Source organism: Dermacentor silvarum, chromosome 7, assembly GCF_013339745.2.
Source record: "Dermacentor silvarum isolate Dsil-2018 chromosome 7, BIME_Dsil_1.4, whole genome shotgun sequence".
NCBI lineage: Eukaryota > Metazoa > Arthropoda > Arachnida > Ixodida > Ixodidae > Dermacentor > Dermacentor silvarum.
In genome coordinates, this window is record NC_051160.1 from 91,595,052 (window position 1) to 91,619,383 (window position 24,332).

Sequence of the window (24,332 nt, forward strand, 5' to 3'; positions counted from 1 at the left end):
CGAACCGGAGGCATTGCGAAGGAGCTTAACAGTTTTTGCCAATCTGTCTTCACGAAACATGCCTGTAACGCCTAACTAGAACCCGTATCCGCTGAGAGTGTCCATACCAGAATTAGCAATAAATGAAGAAGGGATCATTTCTCTTTTAGAAAAATGGATTTGAAGAAATACCCTGGCCTCAATAACTATAATTATTCGTTTTAAATCATTACGCCAAATGGGTATACAAATACCTGCACAAAATATTTATCACCTCCCTTGAAACAGCAACGCTACCAAAGATTGGCGCAATGCTGAGATCATTCCAATTCCGAAATCAGGTTCGAAATTAGAATTAAATAACCATCGCCCTGTGTTGTTAACAAGTGCTTGTGGCAAACTAATAGAACACATAATTTTAAAGGCAATAATACACATTTAAAAAGTAATGGACTGCTTTACAGCCGAGAACACGGGTTTAGATCGGGTCTTTCCACCGTAACCCAGCTCGCTGAGTTAACGGACGACATAGCTAATGCAATAAACGATGGAGACCAAAATAAACGCAATATTCTTACATTCTTGCAAGGCATTGGACGTTGTCCCGCCTCAAGATTTAATTACAAAACGCCTTTGGTATTGACAGCAAAACATTTTCATGGATTTGCAGCTTTCCGTTAAATCGGAAACAAAGTGTGGCCATAGATCAACGTGTTTCGCAGAAACTTGACATTACGTCGAGGGTTCCGCAAGGCTCGTTCTGCTCCTCTCTTATTTATTATGTATGTTAATTATATTCAGTTCAATGTTCATGGAATGGTCCAAATGTGGATTTTTGCCGATGATAGTGTAGTATACACAGTTGCAGGTAAAATAGGACACCAAATCGAACTAAACAATCACTTCAATCCATCCGTCATGGTGCGATACGTGGAGCATGAGACTTAATGCGTCAAAAACAAAATGCGTCACATTTACTAACAATTAAATGTAATTCATTTCGTTGATACTCGCCAAACACCGCACTCGGCAAACGCAATCAGGTTAAATACCCGGGCCTTAATATCACATCGAACCTTAACTGGGAACCTCACATCTCCTACACATGTCAGACCACCGAAGGCAAACTGTCCTTCTCAAGAAGGAAGCTGCGCAATACTCCGCCACATGTGAAATTAGACGATCACTTATCTGGAACTTATTAGACCATCATTAGAATATTGTCACGAAGATAATTTAATCGGAGCTCGCCGAAAGAGAACAGCCTTCTTTAATGATGGCCGACACTCAAGAGACCGCGCGCACACCTGCGCCCTTCGTCGTCTTCTCTCTGGCGACCTTGTGCCTGTAGTGGGCAGCTGACTTCTGATGATCCGTGCCTGTAGTGGGCAGCTTACTTCGCGTCATTACTCCCCACGTGAAAAGTGACCGTCCCGGTCGCCGGTCGGGTAGGGTAAAGGGTGACAGAGGGCATGGGAGAGAGTGGATCAGAGGGGCACTTCTTCGCGGGCGTAGTACGGCTTCATCCGTACTACGTGGACAATCTCGGCTCGTGCCCGTCGTCGGCTAGAGCTCATATTGACGCGAATAAGTTGGCACGTGGTGACACTGGCCCCTTGAGGCGAGAACGACGAAGTTCGTGGTTGCGCGCGCGCTCTCCGAGGTCCAGCTATTATTAAAGGCTGACCTGTTTTTTTGCCTATCTGCTGCTGGCCAACTATTCTAGCTATACTAGCTGGGGACATTTCTGGTGGAGGTGCGGGGTACGGTCGATGTTAAGATCTCCGGAGCGTACCCCAGACCAAAGCCCGGCGAGTAGTTCGGCCGAGCTTACCCCTGTGCACGTACGTACCAGCCGACGTCTCCAGGGACTCCAGCCACAGCACGGTCTGCTACCCGAACGAAGTAGAATGACGAACCAACCACCTCCTGCCGCTACTGCCGCATCGCACGTGGTCGTCAATCAGATCCGGACGCCGAATCATTTCCACGGGAGTGCTTCAGAGGACGCCGACGACTGGCTTGACCATTTTGACCGGGTCGCCAACGTCAACGACTGGATCCACGAGCGTAAGCTTCGATACGTGTACTTCGCTCTTGAAGATTCCGCTAAAATATGGTTGAGAACCACGAGGCGACACTGACGTCATGGGAAGAATTTCGTCGGCAGTTCCTCAGTGCCTTCGCCAGGGCGGACAGGAAGGAGAGGGCGGAGTTAGCAATGGAATCGAGAATCCAAGGCCCGAATGAGCGAGTGACGGCGTACGTAGAAGACATGAATCGGCTCTTCAGACGTGCGGACCCCTCTATGACGGAAGCAAAGAAGGTGCGCCACCTAATGCGCCGGCGTCAAAGAGGAATCTTTGCTGGCCTCATTCGAAATCCGCCGACGACAGTGGCAGAGTTCCACGACGAAGCCACCACCATGGAAAGGCCCTTCAACAACGGGCCAGGCAATACAACCGCGACGCCGTGATTTCAAGGGAGCTCTCTGCCGTTACCCTCGGCAACGACGTCGGCGCCTTGCGCGAACTCATCAGGGCTGTCATCAAGGAGGAACTGCAGAAGATGCAGACGACCGCTGCCTCTGTGGGACAACTTTCGATTGCGGAAATGGTGCGCGCCGAGGTCCGACAGGCGTCCATGTTCCTGAACAGTACGAGGAACCACAGCAGAGACGGCGTCCTGAAATGAGTTACGCAGAAGCAGTACGCCGTCCGCCACCCTCAAGTGCGTATAGCATGGTACACCCCGCTCAACAATTGGACGTTAGCTTCAGGCCTCGCAGCACACCGCACATCGCCGAAGCAAGAACTAGGGAGAGCGACGTCTGGCGCACCGCAGACTACAAGCCCCTTGTTTTCATTGTGGCGAAGCGGGCACATCTACAGAATGTGTCCTTATCGTCATGTGGGGCTACGAGGATTCGCCCCCAAATGCACCTCGTCCACGACCTGGTGAGCGGCCGCCGGAAATAGAGAGTTTCGTCGCGAATCGTCGCAATGGTGATCAACGATGGCACGAGCCCCGTTCGTCGTCTCCTGCTCGTTACAGGTCACCATCACCAAGCCAAGCCTTCTCTCGCGGCGCTCTCAGACGCCGCTCGCCTAGCCCGGCGGCTCGGGAAAACTGAGTTCAGCGACCTCCGGAGGTGAGGCCGCTGACGTCGACTGTGCGCAAGATCCTCCACTCCGACGACAACGACCAAAACAGAACGACGCAGACGTACAGACGCAGTCAAACACCCTACGAGAGGTAATAACGTCGAACATTCCCGTCACCGTAGACGACGAAGAAATAACAGCGTAATCGACACTGGAGCGGACACCTCAGTTATGAGCATGGACCTTGCCTGCAAGCTGAAGAAAGTTTCTACCGAGTGGACTGGGTCGCAGATTCGCACTGCAGGCGGCCATCTGCTAACCCCGGTAGGAAGATGCACAGCGCGAGTGAGCATTCGTGGGTTTACGTACCTCGGAGATTTCGTTATCCTCCCAAGCTGTTCGAGGGACCTAATTCTGGGAATGGACTTTCTGCAGGCTAATGGAGCCGTGATAAACTTACAGAAGTCCCTGGTAACGTTTTCAACGGCGCAGGCCTTAGCAGGGAGCAGCACTGACGACACGTATGTCAACGCCTTGAGGATTGTCGACGAGAACATCACGGTGCCGCCAAGGAGCAGCGTATTGACCCTCGTAACCTGCGACGCATTCGACGACTATGAGGGTATTGCCGAGGCACATATCCCGCTGTTGCTCGAAAGACACATCTGCATCGCCCGGGGCCTTGTTCGAATACAAAATAAGTGCTCGCAAGTTTTGTTGACAAACTTCAGCCATGAGTATCAGCACGTCCCTCAAGGTACAGCTGTGGCCTTTCTGAACGACATTGCTGACTTCTCCGACGTCGGCACGTTACAAGTGACTTCACCGGATGCAACAACTCACGCCAGCCTGAGTACCCGCGTCCACATTAATGCTGACTTAGCAGATGCACAGAAGGATCAGCTACTGGGCCTAGTGACAGAATTCTCTGACTGTTTTTCCACAGAATCTAAAGTCCAGCGCACCTCCATTACGCAACACCGGATAGTTACAGAGGAGTCGGCGCGGCCTGTTCGTCAGCACCCATACCGCGTGTCACCTATGGAGCGGGAGGCGATTAAGCGTCAAGTTGAAGAAATGCTCAATGATGACGTCATCCAGCCGTCGACAAGTCCGTGGGCGTCGCCTGTCGTACTAGTAAAAAGAAAGACAACATGCTCCGCTTCTGCGTTGACTACAGACGGCTTAACCGAGTCACCAAACGCGACGTTTACCCCTGCCACGGATCGATGACGCTTGGGACCGTCTGCGTCATGCTGAGTTCTTTACTTCGTTAGACCTAAAGTCAGGGTACTGGCAAATCGAAGTGGACGAGCGTGACCGTGAAAAAACCGCCTTCGTGACTCCCGACGGGCTATACGAATTTAAAGTCCTGCCTTTCGGTCTCTGTTCGGCTCCTGCTACGTTTCAACGAATGATGGACACTGTACTCGTCGGATTAAAGTGGCAGACGTGTCTAGTGTACCTAGACGACGTTGTTGTGTTTTCCAGCACGTTCGATGAACATCTCACTCGACTACGAAGTGTCCTTACCGCAATACACAAGGCAACCTCACCATCAAGCCTGAAAATGTTACTTTGGTTTCCGGGAACTCAAGTTTTTAGGCCACGTGGTCAGCTCCCAAGGAGTACGACCAGACCCAGAAAAGCTCGCTGCGTTGCAGAGCTTCCTCACCCTAACGACAAGAAGGCTGTTCAGCGGTTCCTGGGCCTCTGCGCTTACTACCGCCGTTTCGTTGAAGGCTTCTCGAGGATTGCAGGACCTCTCACGAGACTGACGCGACAAGATGTGCCCTTTGCAATGGACGGAAGACCAAGAGCAGGCCTTCACCGAATTGCGCAAACGCCTTCAAATCCGCTCCAGTGCTGGCGCATTTTGATGACACCGCGGCAACTGAAAGTCACACAGACGCAAGCAACGTAGGACTCGGGCTATTCTGGTTCAATGGCAAGACGGCGCAGAACGTGTAATTGCGTACGCGAGCCGTAGCCTCACAAAAGCAGAAGCTAATTATTCAACCACCGAAAAAGAATGTTTAGCAGTCGTGTGGGCCATCAGCAAGTTCCGACCTTACTTATACGGCCGGCCATTTCGAGCGATCAGTGATCACCATTCGCTCTGCTGGCTTGCCAATCTACGAGACCCATCAGGTCGCCTCGCTCGTTGGAGCCTCCGCCTCCAGGAATACGACATGACTGTTGTCTACAGATCGGGCCGTAAGCATAGCGACGCTGACTGCTGTCACGTTCTCCTATTCCCTTGACATCCTCCGACTTGGAGCTAGATTGCCGTTTCTTGGTGTCGTCGACGTGGTGCGCATGGCTGACTACCAACGTGCAGACTCTGAACTGCTTCCAGTCATCCGATATCTCGAGGGAGCTGACGTTGTTGTCCCACGCCCACTTTCACGAGGATTGACATCGTACTGCCTGCGGAACGATGTGCTGTACAAGAAAAATTTTGAGAACAGCCAAGAAACGTTCCTTCTCGTCGTCCCGACGGCGCTGCGCGAGGAAGTTTTACAGGCATGTCACGACGATCCCTGTGCCGGCCACTTAGGCTTCGCGAGGACATTAGCGCGCATTACGGCAGAGATACTATTGGCCACACCTATTTTCGTCGGTTCAGCGCTATGTGCGAACGTGCCGTGACTGTCAGAGGCGTAAAGTCCCACCCGTCAAGCCTGCAGCCTCCTTCAGCCTTTGGATCCGCCTCCGGCGCCGTTCCAGCAAGTCGAATGGACCTTCTTGGTCCGTTCCCCACCTCTTCCTTGCAAAACAAGTGGATAATCGTGGCAACCGATTATTTAACTCGCTATGCGGAGACAAAGCTGTGCCGCGGGGAACTGCTGCTGAAGTCGCCAGCTTCTTCGTCCACAACATCGTGCTTCGTCACGGTGCACCCGCTGTGCTCATTACTGATCGCGGTGCAGCGTTACAGCGGAGTTGATGCAACAAGTCGTCACGCTGACGCATACTGTGACCACCGAAGGACCACAGCCTATCATCCCCAGACTAACGGCTTAACAGAGCGCCTGAACAGAACATTGGCCGACATGCTATCCATGTACATTGATGGGAACACAGACATGGGATGCAATTTGCCATACGTGACGTTTGCTTACAATACCGCTGTGCAGGAGACCACCGAGTTTACACCATTCGAGCTCGTTTACGGACGTCGCGTTACAACCACCTTAGACGCCAGCTCCCGGTAGACCACGGAACCACAAGGAATGACACCACTGAAGAGTTCGTCGAGAAAGCAGAGGAAGCTCGCCAGCTTGCTCGGAATCGCATCCGCACCCAGCAGAATACCGACGCCTGCCGTTACAACCGGACCCGACGGAACGTCCAGTACTCACCAGGCGACCGCGTGTGGGTGTGGACACCTATCCGACACCGTGGGCTTTCGGAGAAATTGTTGCGCCGCTATTTCGGCCCCTACGAAGTTGTACGCCGCCTCAGTGATGTGAACTATGAGGTGGTGCCTCAAAGCTCTGATGCTAGTTCGAACCGACGCCGTCCCCGTGCTGAAGTCATCCACGTAGTACGGATGAAGCCGTACTACGCACGCGAGGGATAAGCATCCCCTCACAAGCGCTTCAGCATTGTGTACATGCCTGTATGTTTTGTTTTTTTTTTTCTTTCCATGTTGGCACTCTTGCCCATATTGCTCGCCCCATGCCCTTGAAGCGACCGGGTCGGTCGCTTTTGAGAGGGGAGCAATGACGCGAAATAAGTTGGCACGTGGTGACACTGGCCCCTTGAGGCGAGAACGACGAAGTTCGTGGTTGCGCGCGCGCTCTCCGAGGTCCAGCTATTATTAAAGGCTGACGTGTTTTTTTGCCTATCTGCTGGCCAACTATTCTAGCTATACTAGCTGGGTGACAATATTAGTACTCTGAGGGACGACCTTGTAGTTCACGTCGCTGAGTCGCCTGACGATCTTGTACGGGCCAAAGTATCTGCGCAGTAATTTTTCCGACAGCCCCTGGTGACGGACGGGTGTCCACACCCAAATGTAGTCGCCGGGTTCGTACTGAATGTTCCTTCGGCCACTGTTGTAACGGCGGGCGTCGACACTCTGCTGGTTGCGGATGCGGTTGCGAGCAAGCTGTGGAGCTTCTTCGGCTTTCTGGACGATGTCGCCAGCATTGTCACTTCTTGTTGTTCCGTTGTCTACCGGGAGCATGGCGTCTAAAGGTGTTGTTACGCAGCGCTCATAAACCAGTTCAAATGGTGTGAATCGGGTGGTTTCCTGCACAGCCGTATTGTATGCCAATGTCACGTATGGTAGAATTTGGTCCTAGGAATTGTGCTCTACATCAACGTACATCGAGATCATATCGGCCATAGTTCTGTTGAGGCGCTCGGTTAGTCCATTAGTTTGTGGGTGATAGGCCGTGGTTTTCCGATGATTGGTGTGGGTCAGCGTGACGATCTCCTGCATTAAGTAAACGCAGTTCCTCGATCGGTTATTAAGACGGAAGGGGCCCGTGACGTAGCAAGATTTCATGGACAAAGAACATCGCGACTTCTGTAGCGGTTCCGCGGGGCACAGCTTTGGTTTCTGCGCATACCGCGTTAGGTAGTCCGTTGCGACGACCATCCATTTGTTCCTGCGGATCGGTGCGGACTTCTGACGATCGGTGCCTGTAGTGGGCAGGGCAGCTTACTTCGCGTCAATTGCTGATTTAATCTGGAGCCCTTATCAAAAACACCTAATTGATAAAGTAGAGCGAATAGAAAAACTGGCAGTCAGATTCATATATTCTGATTATTCAAGGCGACCCAGTGTCTCTGAACTATTATCGATAGCAAATGTAGAACTACTTGCACAACGAATAATAGTTTGAAACCTTAAATTCATTTCCCTTTTGTAGCATTGCCACTTCGGTATTCCACGGTCACGTTACTTACTTGATCCGTTTTTACACTAATCAAGAGCTAAATACAGTAAGGTAATCGCCAACCTCCAAGCCACGTTATTACACATAAGTATTCACTGTTTCCCTCCGCAATCTCTTATTGGAACAATTTACCTAACAGTCCTGTGTGTTATAATACTGTGGAATTTTTTGTAGTCAAATTTATGCGTGCCTCATAATCAGAACTGGTTTCGGTACGTGAAACCCAGAAAGAAGAAATGTTACAACCAATAATGTTTGTTCGAGATTGTTGTTTTACCTTTGTAACCACTCCTGCAAGGGCCATCGGAGCCTGCAGTATGCTAAAAACATCGTGCTTCACTGCTAAGTTTTTGTGAAGACGTTGTTGTAAAAGCGCATAATACAATTTTAGGGTAGTATTGTTCAATGTTCCCGTGTTTTCATTTTCTATCCGACCCACCACTATAACAGCATCATCATCAGCCCACACCCCCCCCCCCCCCTCTTACAGCCATCATCATCGTGCTAATCATCATCGTGCCCGCAGCGGGACGAAGGTCACCTGTCGATCTCCGGTTGCCGTCTTATCATTTATAGAAACAATGAGTGAGAGGTTATGAGTGAGCTTCAACATCCGTCTTATGCATAAAAGCGGGTACAAGACGTTGATCTAACATTACATGATACGCAAATGTTGCCACATATTACTTCTATTATATAGTGCAAAGAACGACTGCCTTGAAGGTGTGCTTTTATAAAGTCGTGCTTTTCACGAATTCCAACCGTTTTTTATTATTTTGTTGCTGGAATAACAGCAGTGTAAACTTAAAAATTAGCGTCAGTGTGCATGCGAGCTCCGGATAGCATGGCTTTGTTCCCACGTGACGGTAGCGATAATAGTAGGGTGCCAGCCGACTACACTGTTCGCCTTTAGCGATGCCCTCAATTGCACTTCGGTACAAGTGCCCCAAATTAACCAAACTACAACACTAACTATGTTAACATATTAAGTGTTGAAGTTTATGAGGCTGTAACAACTGCTCTTACCAAATGGCTGCACGAAAGGGTGGAGTCCCTTTATCAAGTAGTAGTTTTTTTTAAAGTCCTCTGTCTCCGGAGCCATGCCGGCCATCTGCCACTCATTCATGGCGTAGAATTTTCTCCAGAAGTCTTCGACCGGGTGGAGAAATACCACGTCTGTGTCAACGTAGATGACGGCATCTTCATTCGGAAGCATACTCTGTAAAAATAATGTTAAACTGGCTTGTAGAGCTTCCGCATCCTAATGATATCCTGCAAGTTTGCCGTTTTATCTGTTAGCATGACGACGGATTCAGATTGTTTATAGCAGAATGCTCGTGTAGCTTCATTTCCCCATAAAACTATGACTGCTAAAACGGGTAACCTGAGCGCTTGCAAATTGAAGAAGTCTATGCCGTAAGTGAGCCACATTATCCGCCATTTCAAAAAGTGCAGTTGCATAAAACAGCTGGTCCAGGCATCTGGTAGACAGCCCTCTTCTGGGACCTCATTACAGAGCTAACTCGGAAAGGGGCGGTGTAATGGTTTGGACAAAATTTGTAGACGCAAAGGGCATAAAGTTAGTAAAAAAATTGCGCTACAATTTAAGTGAAGTGTCTCTTATTAAGAGAGCTATATAGACGATTACGAGTTATCCTCCTTACTAGCCGTGCGTTTTCTCCTCAACTCGTTCGCCGAGTAATCGTGGCTAAGCTCCGGCTTCCCTGACTCTGCGTCATGATGTGATATCGTGTCTTCTACTTCCGGTTGTCTTAGAGCCAGTGCACGAAGCCTTTCGAACCTCCCGATGGCCTGGCTGTCGATCCCTGTGAGAGATATCCAAGCAGCGTACGTTGTCAGTGTTCTGTCGCAGCACCAAGTGTGTCCGGTATTTCGACAACCGTTGCGAGCTGGGCGTTTTGACGGATAGGCGGAGGCGTAAACTAAACCTCCTCCTACTACCGCTGGGATGAAGGGGATTAGCCTAAAGGTGAGTGGTCTATACGGTGCAACCACCGGGTGCCACAGAGCTTAACCAGCCAAACACAGAGGTAGAATTGCTGTAACCAATGGTAAAACATTTAAACATTTAAACCGGCAATGTGTTCATGATACGCTCTGTCGAAAATTACACCAGCAGCAAAGTAGAATACACTCGGTTAATGCTGTATTAGCTGTGCGTTGTTTGGTTGAGCTCTGTGCCACCAGGTGGCTGCACCGTGCTAGCCGTTGACATTTGCGGTTCCGCTCATCCGGTAAAACGCGCAGGCCCAGTCCGCTTGCGCTTGCGTTTACCCGAACACGGGACAAGCTAAATCGCTCTAGTGTAGTAGTAATCATCCGGCGTAAATTTACGGCTGCAACCACACCGCTCACGTGTTGCCTTGCAGAGGGACACGGTGGACAGTTTGACAGGTTTATGATCGCTAAATTTGTAGCCCACAAGGCAACAAGGTCGATTCATGGTGCTCGCGAAAAGAAAGCTCGAGACCAGCACTGAACGCGCAGCTCGCGTGAACGCGAGGAACGTTTTAACACAAGCAGACGACACTTGGTGTGTGCCGGAATGATTTTAGTGTAGTGATGAATTGTCGTTGTGTATACTCTTTCTGCTACTTTTAACAGCGGAGCTGTTCAGGCCGGCCGTAAGTCCGTGATACGTCGGGCAAAATTTGGGCCGATCCTAGCGGCAGTGCAGAAAGAGTTCAAACGCAATGGCACATACCTCTCTGAACTAACGAAGAGAGAGATAGAGAAAACATTTATTGAGCTCAAACTGATGGCGTCTTCTCAGACGACGGATGGGGTGGTTCCCTGGTTTCGGGACCCATATACGGCCAGCAGCTCCTGGCCCCTATCCGTCAGCGCAAACTGGATCGACAGGGCGGGGCTAGACCGTAAGGTCTCCCATCGCTCATGGGGTGGGGTAGGGGGGACGGAGGGGGGATGCGGGGTATAGGGGATTTGAGTGACGTGCGCTCCATCAGGATGTGTGCGAGGGTGCCTGTGTAATTTTTGCAAAATGGACAATGTCCTCTTCGGTTCTGGGTAGAATTTATTCATCAGGGCAGGGTTGGTAAGCGAACCCGCCTGAATGCGCCTGATGATTGTTTGTTGTTCCTTGCTAATGGTGCGGTGCGGCCCGGGGAAGGTGCGCCGATCCTCCCTATACTCGGAGGTAATCTCTTTGTACGAGAGCACCGGGTTGGTGGTGTCGGCGCCTGCCCTGCCGGAGGGTCATTGCTCGGGCATGCTAATCGGCTATGACGTTGCCGGCTGCCGCTGTGTGGACAGGCACCCATACGAGCTCTACGGCTCGCTCCGGTGCCCTTTTCTTCGGTAATATCGCGGCTGCCTCTGAGGAGATCACCATTTCCTGTAGCCGCCGTAAGCTCTTTTGGAGTCGGTAACCACTACCCTGGCGCCGGTTGGATGAGCCCCAGGGCTATGGCCACTTCCTTGCTGTCGCTGACTCTTTCTTGTTGACTGCAGCGCTGTTTATCAACCGTTCCCCGTCGGTTACCAGCACCACTGCTTCGCGCTGCCCTTGACGAGGGACGCATCCACGTATAGGGCCCCCTCCAATCGCTGCATTTTGGAATTAATCGCCTGAGCTCTGGCTTCTCTCTGCCGTCATTTTCTCCGGCGTCATGTTTCGGGGTAAGGGCTTGGTGGTGATTGTCGTCATTCATTCAGTTGGGATGTACCTCTTGATGGTTGCTCTCTCCTTGCGCCACCCTATGTTATCGCACAGCGTGGCCATGATTTGTCTGGCTCAGGCAGAGTCGCTGGTTAGACAGGTGGGCTTCGTGGACTGTGTTGTGTGCCCCTATGGCTTGAACGTGCTGGGCGACGAATAGATGAGTAGCCGAGGGCTTGCTTGGTGGACTTTCTGATGTTGGTATCGAGTGTATTGTTTTGAGTCCTGTCGAGATTGAGATACGGGGCCGAATATGTTACCCTGGATGTTATGAATGCCTGCACTAGTCTGAGGGCGTCGTCTTCCTTGAGTCCTCTATTTCTAGTTGAAACCCTTCTCAGCATGGCTAGGATCTTCTCCGCGCTGGTTTTCATCTTGGCGATGGCGGAATGTGCTTTGCCATTGTCTTGTATTAAGAGTCCGAGAATTCTACATGTGTCCGTCGGCTTGACTGTGGTGCCGTCAATTTGGATGCAGATGTCTGGTGGGGGCTTGCGGGGCTTTCCTGGTGGATTGCGAGGAGTTCCGACTTCTGCAGCGCGCAGCTGAGTCTACAGGTCTTCGCGTACTCGTGCACTGTGAGTGCTGCCGCTTGGAGTGTCTCCTCCATCCAGCCGTCGGAGCCCGCTTGTTCCGTCCATATTGTAACATCGTCCGCGTAGAACGCGTGTCCGATTCCTTCGATTTGGTCTAGCAATCGTGGCAGTGGCAGTAAGGCCAGATTAAACAGGAGTGGTGATAACATGCTCCCTGTGGGGTGCCCCGCTCCCCCAATTCAATGGGCTCTGATCGCTCTTCACCATTAATATTCGTGCCTTGCGGGAGGACAGAAAGTCTTTGACATATCCGAAAGTGCGCCTCCCGCACCTCGTCTCATTGAGGTTGGTGAGTATACTAGATGAGTAACATTGTCGAACGCCCCTTTGAGATCTAAGGCGAGTAAACCGCCTTAGAAAAGGAAAGTAAGCTGCCTGGTGCCATCTTGAAGCGGGGCAAATCCCAACTCGAGCTCACCTGTACCGCCAATAGCGCTGGCCAGCTGTGTAGGAAAGATAATGGAACGGATGATCCTTGGCCGCCTGGAATGGTACCTTGAGCACTAGATTATCCGAATTCCATGGCTGGTTTCCGACGTGACCGCTCTTCCATCGACAATGTAGTTGATCTCGTTTCATATGTTCAGCACGAAAGGTCCCGTAAGCGTTTATCTGCAGCTTTATTCTTAGATGTAAAAGGTGCATACGATAACGTACTACATGAGGCCATTCTCGATGCTCTTGCAACGGTTGGCCTAGGTGGTCGAGTCTTCTTGTGGATTGCAAGTTACCTATCTGCAAGATCTTATTTGTGTTAACTGACGATGGCCCGACTACGCGACGCTATACCAGCAGAGGCGTTCCTCAAGGCGGTGCTCTCAGCACGACGCTATTCAACCTCGCTCTTCTTGGACTGCTCAATACTTACCAACTACCATCAAGATTTCAATATACGCAGACGACATCTGTGTCTGGACTTCGGCAGTCACACGTCCACCGATACGTGCGCGGCTTCAAAGAGCAGCAACTTTGACAGCGAGCTACTTGTGTAAACAAGGTCTCAGCATATCTGCAGAAAAATGCGCACTAGTGGCATTTACTCGTAAAACCAATGACGCCTTATGTACTCTCAATCAATAGGCGGACCCATTTCCTATGTCAGAACCCACAGGTTTCTTGGCGTAATCATTGACCCGAGACCTCTATTGGAGCCCGCACGTGGCCTACATGAAACGGCGCCTGACAGCAATTTCCCAGTTGTTTAAATACTTGACAGGAAAGACGTGGGGGATGTCAGTAGACGCAATGATGAAACTCTACAGAGCTGTCTTTCTCGGTTTTTAAGATATAGTCTACCTGTACTGAACAACACTTGCAAGACAAATATTCGTGTTCTGCAGGCAGAACAAGCTCAAGCACTCAGAGTTTGCCTTGGTTTGCCCAGATGCACGTCAACAGAGGCAACTATTGCGATTGCTGGGGACCATCCAATGCAAACTCGCATTACGGTGGAAGCCCTGAGAACGCACGTCAGACATTTTGCACGTGCCCCCTATCACCACCTTGCAACACTACCTTCAGACAGACGCCAAGCATCGTTCTCGAAAACTATCATCAAGTACAACGACAAACTTCCCTCGGGCTTCACCGCTGCATCTAAACCATCGATGCCCCCTTGGTGTCTTATTAGCCCACAGTACATCTCAGTGTACCAGGAATCAAGAAAAAATCTGAGCTATCGTCACCTGTGCTGAAACAACTGTCTATGCTTCTTCTACACGAGAGGTATGCGGACAGTGTACATATTTATACTGATGGTTCCACAAACCTCCAATGTTCGTCCTGGTGCTGTGGTTGTCCCAGCAAGAGCGACTACCATCAGCTTCAGGACTGACACCCAACGACATCGACATCTGCGAACTAGCTGCTCTTCGCGCTGCACTTTGTTTCGTCAATCGGGAACCACCTCGACAATGGTCAATATTCACTGACTCTAAGGCAGCCCTACAATCTGTGCTATCAGCTCTGCGTCGCGGGCCATACGAACAGCTCGTTATCGATATTAGGCACCTGCTCCAGACATCACCATGAGAAAGGCACTACGTGGCATTTCAGTGGCTTCCAAGTCACTGCGGTGTCATAGGGAACGAAGATGCCGATAATGCCGCTCGGGCAGCTCTTGACGACACACAGGAAGGAGGCCATACCACTCTCATGGTCCGACGCTGCCAGCAGACTTCGAGTGCTTGCCCAGGAGATCAAGCTCTCTCCATGGTGTACAACCAGCGGCCAGACCAACCGGAGCAATTGTCACTACCACCAGCCCTCTTTTATGCATCTCTGTATGCCATTGGACTCCGCCGAAGAGAGGCCACTATGCTTTATCGCTTATGGCTAGGGGTGGCATTCACTAAATCTTATTCACTTCTGATTGGAAGGCCGACAACGCTCTTGCGATGCCTGTCTTTGCGAGGAGACACTGGAAACACATTCTATGCGACTGTCCTGAAATAATGTTCAGAGACAGTCCCTGGCGTCCGTTCTAGCGAACCTTGACAACAGACCAATGTCACGCTGAAGTGATTTCCCCTGTCGTCGAAGAAGACATGCAGCTGAAGGTGACGAAGGGACTACTTCGGTTTTAACACGAAAGTGTTTTATGCCGGGGTCCACCAAGACTTCACTGACGTATTTCCGTCACGGAAATACGTCAGCTTACAATGTACACGAACATAATACAAAGAAAGAAACCAGAAGAAAAAGTTCCACAAACATGCAAAATTTGGAAATCGACCCACGACCTCTCGGTCCGCGACGATAGATCGCCGAGCGTTTAACCCATTGCGCCACAAACGCATTTGCAGAGAGCTACACAGACGCGCCTTATATATCTAACAATCCCTCCGTGTACCCGCGCTCTTGCTCGGGGCGGTGCCGCCGCCTACGAGCAGAAAAGAGAAGTACTGCATTATGACACTAACGCGCACCGACAGTGAACGCTTCGGTGGTCTCAGCACTACGCCGCCTCGATGCCAGCATTCGAAGGGACGCTGGCATCAAGAAGCACTACCAACGCCACCTAGGTGGCGTTCACCGTACTCAGCACAGCGGAGCGTGGCCTCCGCAATTAGCTCTGAAAATGTTTCTGAAGTTGATCGCGGAGGCTGCAATTACGACGCGCTGTACGCGCTGATTTGACTCGGTGACGATTCAGTTACGTGCTTTGTCTTGCGCGTTGTATTAGTGTGTCAGTTACGTGCTTCGTCTTTCGCGTTGTGCTAGCGTGTGCAGCGTAGTGCAGCTTCCATATGCACGACGGTTGCTCATGGTCATCGACGTTGGTAGTCGTGATGGAGGAGACGTGCCACCAGGCGTCAGCGTGGGTGCATCAACGCCTAAGGGCGCTTTAGCCACAAAACACCAATAGACATTATATATCAATGTGCAATAAACATTACACTACTTCTGTGAAGGCACGTTTCACTTTCGTGTTCTATACCGATTCCTATATAAGAGGGATCAACCACATTTTTTGAAAGCAACGGGCTTGGACAAGCGGCTGTGACAGTGATGTCAGGTACCACGCAAGAGTGACTGACGATGTGTGTGCTGTGCTGTGTGCTCTCTCTCTCCTCCCCATCTTTCATTCCCCCTCATCCCGCTCCCATGTGTAGGGTAGCAAACCTGTTGTGCATAACTGGTTAACCTCCCTGCCTTTCCTTCTCCACTCTTTCCTTCCTTCCTTCCTAAGGCGAGGATTGCCCTGGGGCTGTTTCGCGTAGCTTTTTTGATTACCAGCTCTTGAAGCTAAAGCATGACGTCCTGTGTTGATAAATGCTTGCGGAACCCAAACATCGTCTTCGGAAGTTGGTCGGAGACTTCAAGGTGTTCCTGAAGGCGACGTAGTACCATACGCTCCATCACCTTGCCAATACAGGAGGTCAGCGATATTGGCCTCGTGTTTCAATCGCGGGGGCCTTACCCGGTTTGGGAATGAATCGCACCTCGGCCTATTTCCACTCTGGCGGGAGTTGAGAGGTTTCCCAAGCCTTATTTATATGTTCGAGCAGAGATTGTGCCGTCCTACCGCTTATGTTGGCGAGCAACCTGTAGGTGATGGCGTCTCTCCCCGGAGCGCTTTTCTTGTTGCTCTCGTCAATTGCTGTCCACATCTCGGGGATCGTGAACGGCCTATCCAGGTCTTCATTGCTGGGTCCTGTGTATTCTCGCGGGATCGGGTGTTGCCCTCGCTCCGTTTGAAAATATTGGTCTTCTAGGGCCTTCATAAGCCGGTCGCTGTCTCCGTCGTATGTGTTTAGGACCTTCGTCAGCAACCGGTTGCTTGCTGTCTTGCTGCCTGCGGGGTCTGTTAGGTGCCTCAACAGTTTCCATGTCTTGCCCACGGGTAGCTGTCCCTGAGGGCCGTCGCATACCTGCAGCCAGTTCTCTTTGCTGAGCTTGGCCACGTATTCCGAAATTTCGTTGTTAAGCTCGGCTATCCGACGCGCAAGCTTCCTGTTGCGCCTTTTCCTCTTCCTGCGCTTCGAGAGCGAGTGCGGGCCGCCCACTTGTGAGCGAGCCTGCTGTCAACGAAAGGTACCTTCGTTGTAGTTGCAATTTCTTGGGTGAATTTGTCGAGGATCTTCATTTGTTTCTTGGCCCATGTCTTGTACGAGGTGTCATGCGGGTCCCCTTCAGTCCGCGTCTTCGCCGTCTTGTTGTGTGTATGCACGCATCTTATCCCAGTCCGTTATGCGAGCTGCTCCCAGCTTAGCCCGGAAGTCTGGGCCCCGTATGGTGAGTGTCATGATGGTGTGGTCAGAGCCCAAGTCCACGTCCTCGCACTTCCACGAGATATCCAGCATTCAGCAGAGCCAGGACAGGTCTGGTGTATCTCTGGAGATGCTGTTGCCTCTTCTTGTGGCTACTCCGGATTCGTTGAGTAGAGAAACGTCGAGGTCTTCCATAGTCTTGACCAAAGCCTTTCCCCTCTTGGATTGAAATTTGTACCCCCATAAGGTGTGCGGCGCGTGGAAATCGCCCAAAATCAGGAGTGGCGTGTTCCCGGCCAATTTCTACGCGTCCATCACAACTCGATCGAATTCATAGTGTCTTTGCGATGGTCTGCAGTATACGCTCATAACGAAAATATTGTTTTTACTTCCAATTTCCTTTGCGTGTATTTCCACCAGCGTGTGCTCACACCCTGATTGTGCAGTAAGATGTTGAGTAGCTGCTATGTGATTCTCCACTAGGATCGCCGTACCCATTTTGGTTGGGTCGGTGTATGTAACGTATCCCGGAATTTTTGTAACTCCCCTTGTCTCTTGTAAAACAAGAATGACCAGACTAGTTTCAACCTGATTCTTGTGAAGTGCCAATTCCATGTATTTGTATCTTATTCCTCGGCAGTTGCATTGAAAAATGGTCGTCAGCTCTTTGCGGCTCATTTTCTTAGTCCTTCTATTTTTATTTTGCGCCATTGCCCTCGTTGGCGGCTGTCTCCAGCCGTTCCCTTTCTCATTGAGATGGCCTTCTTGATCCTACTCATTCGTTCCTTCTTTAACGATGTGGGTTTCATTCGGATCTCGATGGCCGCCACTCGTTCCGCATACTTTCGTGTTTAGTCTCGAGCGTGTTAAGTCGATCTTCCTGCGTTTCATTGCCGCCTAGAATGATCGTTTCGCCATACGTGAGTTGTTTCTGTTCTTCAACGGGTGGCTTTTTTGCTAGTCTGAGCCGTTTGGCTAGTCTGAGCCTCTTCAGACTCCATGGCTTCCTGCCTCTGCGGTGCCTGTGTTTTGCTAGAAGTCGGAGGGGGTTGACCTCCTACGAGGCATTTTCCGCGGGGCCTCCGCCGCTGCGTTTTTTTCTGCCTGGTCGTTTACCGTCCCTTGGTCTGCCTTTGCGACCAATCGATCTATTTTGCTCACGAGACCCTTAATTTGGGCGTTCTGTTCTAATATCTGTGTGTTCCTGCTTTGCAAATGATCTGCTTAAGCTCCGCAATTTCTGCATTTTCCTTAGTTGTAGCCTGACAGGAGGGGAGGAGGGGTTGAGGGTGGGGAACTCCGAATCGAGCGTTTTGGGAGACCCATTGGCCGAGCCCACCTTTTAGTTGCTGATCCCTGTTGTTCTCCAGGCCGTCCCTTCGACCTCGAACGCTGTCCCCGTGCCGGCGCTACGCCGTCCTTGAGCTCGCTCCGCCAGCCTCGAACTTCCCTGCTCGTCGTCCCGTGATTGCGACCGGGAGCGGCTGCGGCGCTCCTTGTCGGCGTCCTTGATCTCGAACCGTCGCTTCGTCGGGGTCCGCCTGCAGGACCTCCACGATCGCGACTTCGTCCTCGTTCTTGTCGTCTCTGCTGCTTCCTTTCCCATCGGCGTTGCCGGACGACGAAAGGATCTTGAAACGCGCTTTACATGTTCTGTCCGCTGTGATGTGGCTGCCGCCACAAAGGCCGCACTTGGGCTCACACAAGTGATCTTCGGTGGGCTTGGCGATTCCGCACCCTCGACAGATTTTGTCGTGAGGGTCTGGGCACACATCCATTCTATGCCCCAAACGGCCGCAGGCTTGACATGCCTCAATCTGCTTTCTACATAATGTGCACTCCGTAAGGAGATTGCCGTATCTGACATATCTTGGGCCTTCCTTTCCGGCAACGCGATGACCACCGACCGAGATCGGCCGATGCGATTTGCTTGTAATGCCGTGGGGTTATAGTCCTGCACGACTTGCTCTTGGATGTCCATGGCCGTGTCCTCTAGAGGAATGCCCCGAATCACGCCTTGAACGGTTCCATGAGGTGCGGCCTCGCATGTATTGACTTCGTATGCCGTTCCCCTGACGTCGATGCGCTCGACCGCCGCATAACGGTCAGCGTTCTCTCGCCGGGGGGTGCTTATTACGAGAATGTTTTGGTGCCCGTTGTGGCAGATGACGTCCTTTCTTGCTTCTTCTGCTGCGACTTGTGCTGCCGCCGCCAGAGCTCGACTTAATTCTACTCTAGTCAGTTCACTAACGCAGAGCGCGCCACGTGGTCGGATGACGATCTTCATGTCGCTTCGCGGGAGCTCCGGCATCAGTGACTTCTTCAGTAGCCTTCCCTTGTTAATAGGCGGGTACTTTGTACGCTCCGCGCCGTCCGTTTTTGGACTGCAGCTGGTGTCAGGCGGGGCCTTAGCCGCCTTGCCTCCGTTTCCGGGCGGTCCTTTCTTCAACTTCTCCCCGGCCGTCTTCCAGCCGTTGGCTCGCGTGCATAAAGCCGGGTCAACTTCTTCCCCGTCGACTTCTATGTGCATGGCCGAAGCCATCTCTTCTAACAGCCGAGCAGGTCCCGCTGTTGCTATCGGTGTCCGCCCAGGACCCGCCTCGACCCCGGCGTGGCCGTAGTCGAGGTTAGGGTTAGCGCGGCGTCGGCAGCCGATTTCACTCAAAGTCCTCTAGAATACAAATCCGAGATCTCCCACCTGTGAACTTCATGTCCACATGTCCGGGAGGACTTCACGGAGTTTGGTGAAAGAATCTGGTCAATTGGGATGAAATAATCGCTGTAGTCGCGCGAGGTCCGAGAGCATCAGAAAACACAGCTGTTCGAAACGGCGTCTTCTTCTTCTGAACTAACGAAACTGAGCCTGGATAAATCAAGCTAAGCATGGTTCTAGATAAATCTAGCTTAGTGAGTCATCGATAGCCAATCAATAGCTAATTGATTATCGATCAATCATCAATAAATTCTAGAAAATTCTGGTGATGGTAGTGCATAGACTAGCCCAAATACGTGGCCAATACCTTGCGATAGCCAATCGATAGCCAATCAACAGCTAATCGATAATCAACTAATAATCAATAAATTCCGAGAAATGCTGGGGATGACTTGGTAGTGCACAAATACGTGGCCGATACCCTGCGATAGATAATCGATAGCCAATCAATTGCTAATCGATCAATAATCAAGAAATTCCGGCATATTTTGGGGAAGAATTGGTTGTGCTTAGCCTAGCCCAAATACACGGCCTGTACCTTACCATAGCCAATTGATAATCAATGAATAGCCAATCAATAGCTAATTGATAATCAATCAATAATATATAAATTCCGAAAAATGATGGTGATGGCTTGGTAGTGCTTAGCCTAGCCCAAAAGCCAGGACTAGCGACGTGCCCATCAGCTCCACTGTCTCTTTAGCATTTCGCCTCCAGTGCAAGCTACGCTGGTTTTTTCATAATAACATGTTGCTTACACTTAGTAAACTCTCAAATTCTCACTTAGCTTCATCGCAACACACTATGTTTCACTGCGGATAAAGGCGAGAACCGTGTCCCAGTGAGCTTTACCGTTTTTATAATAACGCGTTGCTTACACTGCGAACGAGCGCAAGTTCTTCGCTCGCTTCCCTGCGATACCTTGTATGCTTCACCGCATTACGCCACTGCATTGCGTTGAAGACATGGAAAAGTAGCGTTTTCCCGTTTTTTTTTTTTTATGACTTAATAATCACAGCAAGTTCCGTGTTTAGTAGAGTTGCTCCCTTGGCGTATACGTTTATGATAATAAGATACGAGACAGTTCGTGTTGGCCACGCGCTTTTCCTTTAATGATAGCGTATTTGGCCTTGCTTCGTGAAATCATATCCAACCCAGAAGGGGACAGTCAGAGCTAAAAGCCGCACGCGTGGCAGCAGGAAAGTGCTTATGGTTTGAAGCATGCTTTGAAGGCTAATTTGAGCAATATAGGCCTGATGGCGTGACGTATGCAATATTGCGATGAACATACATGGTGACCCATAGTGTGGAGGTGTTTGGGGGCGGTATAGCTTGATAGCCGGTTAATATGCATTTTTTTTGTGGGGTTCCTGTACGGCGATGAAATCTGGCAAGGGCGTTGCCTGCTGCAGGTGGAGGAATAATTTCTTTTGCGTTGTATGCCCCTACAATACCATTGCCAGATCCTCACTGGTTGAGGGAATACGTGCGTATCAGAGGGGTGAGAGGTCATGATGATGGATAAAGTGCCGCGTTACTGGCCGCTCCAGGCCCTTCGCGTGTATTCGCGGGTTTCTTTTACGCTCGAAAAAAAAAACACTTCTATGTAGCACGTAGTGAGCAACAGGAAGCCGTATCGGTATTTTTGCATGTTGCTCTGAATGTTCTCATTGACACCTTTCGTCTAATTATAATATTTGAGAAGTTGATTATTAATTAGGAATAATTACCTAATTAAGTGGAATGCCAAAATACTCTGAGTATCTCTAAGCGGCGGCAAACAACATTACCTTGGTTGTAACCAACTAGCTACGTGCCATTTGCATATTTTCAAAGTTTGGCCCAAGTTAACTCAAACACCCTGTATATATACAGCATATATAGGTATATGCTGTTAGCCTGACTGCAAAGAAAGGTATGTCGTTTGCCTTCTATTGTTTACCTGACATTTGCTGTTTACGCCAGGAAATTTTCCGACCAACGAGTGGTATACAGATTCGCTGTAAAAAAAGTCTTTGGATATCCAGTTCCACTCCAGTACTAACAGGTAGTTCCGTCGAACAAACTGTCCACTTCAACACCAAATTCGATGTAATCCAAAGATCCAGAACACTGACAGAGCTTGTTGTAGTTGGAGCTCATGTAAGGCGCGTCCGCCTTGCTTGACCCCTAGCGGCGACTCCCCGACACTGGATTTCTTGCGACACGGGGCCCTTAACGCCATCACGTTAAAATGGTAGCCCTTTATACCGGGTGTTTCAGGGAACAATTTCAAAGATGTCTGAAGTGTTCCTGTGGCAGATAGCACAATTCTAGTTCATGAGCTGGTCTACTCGAAGAGGCGGACCGGACTTGCACAAGAAATTCAAATGCATAATCGACTAATTAATAATTTTCTCTAATTCATTTTTAACTACTTACCTTATGTCCCATATTGCAATTTACAAATTCTAGCCGTGGAGTTCGCAAGGCGTTCCAGTGTTGTGCTTCAAACCATAAAACAATGTTTTATTAAGGAAGTCTCTGGAACGCCAACGCATTTCACCGCAAAGTTCAGGAATTATTATCTCCAAATTGATGCGATCCTGAGAATTCGCCCCAAGGCTTGCGAACTCCATGGCTAGAATGTGTAAATTGCAATATGGGACATAAGGTAATTAGTTAAAAACTTAATCAGATAGTTTTGTTAGTAGAATACGCATTTCAATTTTTTGTGTAAGTAATGTCCCCCTCTTTGAGTAGACAAACTTATACTGGAATTGTGCTATATGCCAAAGGCAACCTTGAAAATTGTTTGAAAGTGTTCGCTGAAACGCCCTGTATAATGCTATGTTGACACATTTATAGGCCTCATAGAAAATAAGTGACAAGTGATGGCCCCTAAGATAGTGATAAAACAAACAGTGTAAAGAAATTCAATTTTCAGCGCCGACGCATCTCAAGCTCTATCTGGCTATCGTGGATTGTCGGAGGGATTGTATTGGATTGCCGCGCTCAGTGGGTAGGTGCCTAAACCGAAACTCGCTCTCAAATTTCCCATTTTCTAAAGTCATGTATTCTTCCCAAGAAAAGCGGTAGATACCAATTACGAAGGAGGTCAGGGGAGGAGGTACAGTTCAGTAATTATAAGCGCAGCATGCTGAAAAAAATATATTGTATGTAAATGTGGTGAGGTTTAGGTATGAAGATAACGTTAATCATCTCAGACACCTGAGGTTTGCAGATGCCATTTTTCAGCTTAGTGACGCTGTATATGACTTGCAGCAAATGATTGAGGACCCTAACCAACAGACCATAAGGGCATGTTACAGGACCATTAATGACACCTTGAGTAATGGGACGGCACATAGAAAAGTCAGGCAAAGGCGGCAAGAACAAGTGGACAAGCTCCAACTCGAGACCGTGGACCAACAAACCCTTTTCGGAAGCGCTGAGCCAGCTCCTCTTAATAAAGCCCACCAGGTTTATTGGATTTTCATTAGAGGTACGTCATTAAACGTGAAAATTGCCGGCTAACTTTCACTCAAGCAGCAGACCCTCCCCCAAAAAAATCACCAGCTCTTCCCCTGTCGAGAAAATGGGGGTAAGCGAAGGAGGAGGAAAACGAAGAAAGCAAAGGCAGGGAGGTTAACCAGACGCACGTCTGGTTTGCTACCCTACACGGGGGAAGGGGTTTAAACGGATGAAACGAAAGACAGGGCAGAGAGGGAAGAAAGTACTCTCAGTATGAACACGTGTGGTTGTCCAACACTTCACAATCGGTCACTGAGGCCAGCCGACTTCATGAACTGTAACAATGCCAGCGTCGCTTTGTAAGCCTGGGGGTAAGCAAAGCTTGTCGTGTGTGTATCTGACCTTCGTCAGCGTAAAGTTCGGAAGCCGTCGCCTCGGGATTCTCTGCTCGTTGTTGACGGCGAGCCTCTGCTAGGGAAGCCCTCACGCTAGAATGGGCACGTTGACGACGAGCCCTTTCCCGAGCGAGTTCACGCCAGCGTTCATCAAACGAAGCTTGCTCCTTTGCACAGCACACCACACGTGGCCTTCCCATCTGTTCGCCGAAACTGATATGAGGCGAGGGAAGCCCGGAGGAGTGCGCGCCAACCCGCTTTCATTCCATGTCGCTAGGGCCTCGTGACACACCAAACGAACCTGATCGGTCGTGCGCGTCTCACGTGATCAGGCGTGTCACGTGATCACGCGTCTAGCATATCCAATGCAGGTGTGCGCCGCACGTGATTTCTTTCTTTTTTCTATATTTCTTTCTGTCTTCCTTCCTTCCTTTGTTTCCTTTCTTTCTTTGTTTTCATTCTTTCTTTCTTGTCCCTGGTATGTGCCATTGAGCTTGGACCCTTTCTGCACAATCATCAGAATCGGCTCATTTTTCAGCATGACACCACCACCACCACCGCCGACACTTGTGAGCCTATAAAGCTTCGCTTAAAAAGTCGCAGTGTCGCCCAAAAGGCGAAGCATTGATTGTGATAGCAAATTAGTAGACAGCTATACGAAAGTTAGGATAGTAGTTTTACCGCCGTTGAAATTTCTAAACATTCGCTTACTAACTAAATTAACAAGCATGGTGTCACGCGCGCACAAGCATCTCACTAGATTACCG

General features: G+C 50.1%; 2 protein-coding genes across 8 annotated transcripts in view; both read right to left on the reverse strand.

Annotated features, from left to right (window-relative positions):
• The window catches only part of LOC119458271 (glucoside xylosyltransferase 1), a 364,373-nt gene that overhangs the window by 322,637 nt on the left and 17,404 nt on the right, over positions 1-24,332 (reverse strand). For 3 of the 7 annotated variants that reach the window (XM_049670973.1, XM_049670972.1, XM_049670970.1), the window contains exon 4: positions 9,023-9,215. The exons of the other annotated variants lie outside the window; for them this stretch is intronic. In XM_049670973.1, coding sequence (XP_049526930.1) covers positions 9,023-9,215 — 193 coding nt within the window. The remainder of the gene's footprint in view (positions 1-9,022; positions 9,216-24,332) is intronic. 7 annotated transcript variants of the gene reach the window in all.
• LOC119459014 (glucoside xylosyltransferase 1-like) overlaps positions 1-24,332 on the reverse strand; it is a 276,245-nt gene that overhangs the window by 63,662 nt on the left and 188,251 nt on the right. The gene's annotated exons all lie outside the window — the stretch shown is intronic.